The following is a 2,918-nucleotide window of genomic DNA, read 5'->3' on the forward strand; positions in this document are numbered from 1 at the left end:
ATTTGATCCGCTCATTTCTAGTCTGATCTCCCTACATGAAAGTTGTTCATCAGCCTCTCTACTACAAGCTCATAAATTTTCACACCATTTTGACTACATTATGATTTTTCACGAATTGTTTGCCGAAATCCGACGAAACTGGAATTTCCTGGTCAGGGTCGCGAGCCAAGTTTGAGTGGCGTTCACAAGTCTAGATTAGCCATGGATCGACTCGACGTCTCTCACAACGTTTTACTCATCACTTGATCGTCCCTTTCAGGTAATTTAACACGGATCCTCCGCATATTACTCGATCAGTCACAAAGAGGATGGCCGACATCAACGCCGTCGTCAATGCCGCCCTAGATGAGAAACTTGCCTCCCCGATCGAACGCTTTGAAGGGATGATGTCCCAAAAGATGGAGGAAATGATGGCTGCCTTTACCGCCAAGCTTCAGCCACCTAATTCTGGCCTACTACCAGGCCTTTCCATTCCTCCGGGAGATAACACCGGCAAAACCTCCGAAGCTGCTCCTTACCGGACAATGCCGCTAGAAGACGTGATCATTGCTGGCATGAGCTCGGGTTCACCACCCCCACTCCCAGCTCCCCAAGCCAATCCTGTTGCTATGGGGATGAATGATGAGACGGCCAAACCGTTAGCTCAGATGGAGCAGAGGATCCGAGAAGTAGAAGGTACCCATAACATCCCCCAGGTTGATTTCTCCGCCTTCTCGAAGGTTAGTGTGCCCGAGAAGTTTAAAATGCCCGACTTCGAAAAGTATGACGGCACTTCCAACCCAGTGCAACATGTTCAGATGTACCAAGCCAGGATGAGCAAATATGCGGCTAACGTTCCTCTGATGATTCAAACCTTCCAGGCCAACTTGAAAGATGCAGCTATGAGATGGTACACGGACTATGAAATATACAGCATGGAGAACCGGGAGAAGGCGGCTAATGCTTTTGTTAAGCATTTTAGTTTCAACTTGGATGTTCTCATTTCTAGGGAAGATCTAGAACAGCGAGAGATGAAGAAAGGCGAGACGATTAAGCATGACGCCACCAGGTGGAGGAATGTGGCATCTCAGCTGAAGCCAATACCCCCCGAGCGAGAGCTCATGAAATTATTTGTCTCCACTCTACCTCGGACAATGCGGTCGCGAATCCTTGGATCTGCTGCAACGTCGTTCAGTCACCTCATTGCAATGGTTGAAGAGGTGGAAAGTGGCATGAAGAAAGGTTGGTATGAGGATGCTGGTGCGCCCGCTAAACGGTTCGCGGTAAAGAAAGACAAAGAACCCGCTCCACAAGTGAATGTCACTTATACTCGGAAGCCCCAGGTCCAAGCGCCCAAGGTTCAAACCCCTAATCAACAATCGGAGAATTTTAGTACTCGGGGACAAAGAGGATACAAGCGCAATCGACAGTATACACCATTGCCTGGTACTCTTTCGCAGGTCTAGGCCGTCCTACGTAAGAAGGACTTATTGTCAACAGAGCCCATGTGGCCGAATTATGCAACCTTTGCAAGGTACGACCCGACTAAGAAATGTGACTACCATCGAGGAGAACTCGGACATGATACGGACGGCTGTTATGTACTCAAGAATCGCATCCAGGACTTGCTCGACTCCGGGGCATTTTCATTTCAGAATAACGATCGATCGAATGTTCAAAATAATCGGTTGCCCAATCATTCGGGCAACGTTTGAGAAATCATTGGTGGGGATGGGCGTTGGCCCTCAAGAGTAATTATTTTTCAATCTTTCATTTCCCCCTGTATGGGAGCTTTTATTGTTTTCTAGGATTTTCATTTTCATTCCATGTTACAATTTAGGATTTCAATTTCAATAAGATGTAATTCGATTGATTTAATATCAATAAAATTACAGATGTTTTTCATTATATTTTGAATTTTGTCGAGGTATCTCAAACTAACCCGATGATGATAACCAACGATTGAACGTATTGTCATCCATGGTAAGCACCGAGGGTTGGGCTTCTCAAGATTTCTGGTCCCAAGGTTTTTGAAAACAAAAGGTTTTTCATAAAAAATTTTAGAAATGGCATGTGGTTTAACCCGAGTTGTTCTACTGATGCTTATACTATGTGTTTCAGAATCAATCCAGGGGCTAGAGGGTAGATTCTTAACTCTCACTACACATCAGCCCGATTGATCCTTGGATGGCCCCACGCATGAATATCAAGTTGGACGTCCTTGGTAGAATTTAGTTCATCATCCAGTTGAGGCAGATCCATGCTTCGCTTTTGATCATTCTCCCATGCCAATCGATGGAGCGACTGTCGACCATGCATCGGTGTCAGGCCAGACCGACCAAATGCTCAACAATCCTTGCATTATATCTCGATGTCAACTGTCGTCGGGCCCTGCATCGATCGGCGCTGCCTCAGGCCGTCCAATGATTGATCAACCCAATGATAATCCATGGGACAATCCTCGACGACTCGATCCAATGGACGATCGTCCATGGAGTATGTATTTTCCCTTATATGATTCAAGACAGCTCAACTAAGCATCTACAGCTATCAAGGATCACACATGGCTAGGGTGCAACTTAATGAAGGGATTGGGGCATGTCCGACTATCCGCATCAGCCGGTCGTAGCCTATCCATGCTTCGCCCTCGATCAATCCTTTGATCATGTCGTATCGACCAAGGAAGAACGGGCCAAGACTAAAGCCGCCCGATCTCAAAGGGAGTATCTCTTGCCCTCGACCAATCATTTACGAGATGACCTTTTATTTTCCTTTTTACGGGTGCCAAGTTAGGAGACATGTCTTTAATAGCTATCATCGAAGCGGATCGATAATTGGAGCTTCTCAAATTCTCACCTCGTCTTTTTTTAGATCCTATTCATTCACATTTTTCTATGCAGAATCAAGTGTGAGAAAAGTTGTTTGCCAAGGTTTGAAAT

The 2,918-nt window shown here is 45.9% G+C and overlaps 1 protein-coding gene across 1 annotated transcript; it reads left to right on the plus strand.

The window, feature by feature from the left end:
* Positions 1-398: 398 nt before the first annotated feature.
* On the plus strand, positions 399-1,445 carry LOC125315464. The gene has a single exon (XM_048280617.1). It carries the CDS (start codon positions 399-401, stop codon positions 1,443-1,445), a length of 1,047 nt encoding a protein of 348 aa, XP_048136574.1.
* The last annotated feature ends 1,473 nt before the right edge of the window (positions 1,446-2,918 follow it).

This window comes from Rhodamnia argentea, chromosome 6, assembly GCF_020921035.1.
Source record: "Rhodamnia argentea isolate NSW1041297 chromosome 6, ASM2092103v1, whole genome shotgun sequence".
Lineage (NCBI taxonomy): Eukaryota > Viridiplantae > Streptophyta > Magnoliopsida > Myrtales > Myrtaceae > Rhodamnia > Rhodamnia argentea.

Excerpts from the sequence above, each read along its gene's own strand:
- LOC125315464 (XM_048280617.1), top strand. The coding sequence starts at position 399 with ATGGAGGAAATGATGGCTGCCTTTACCGCCAAGCTTCAGCCACCTAAT.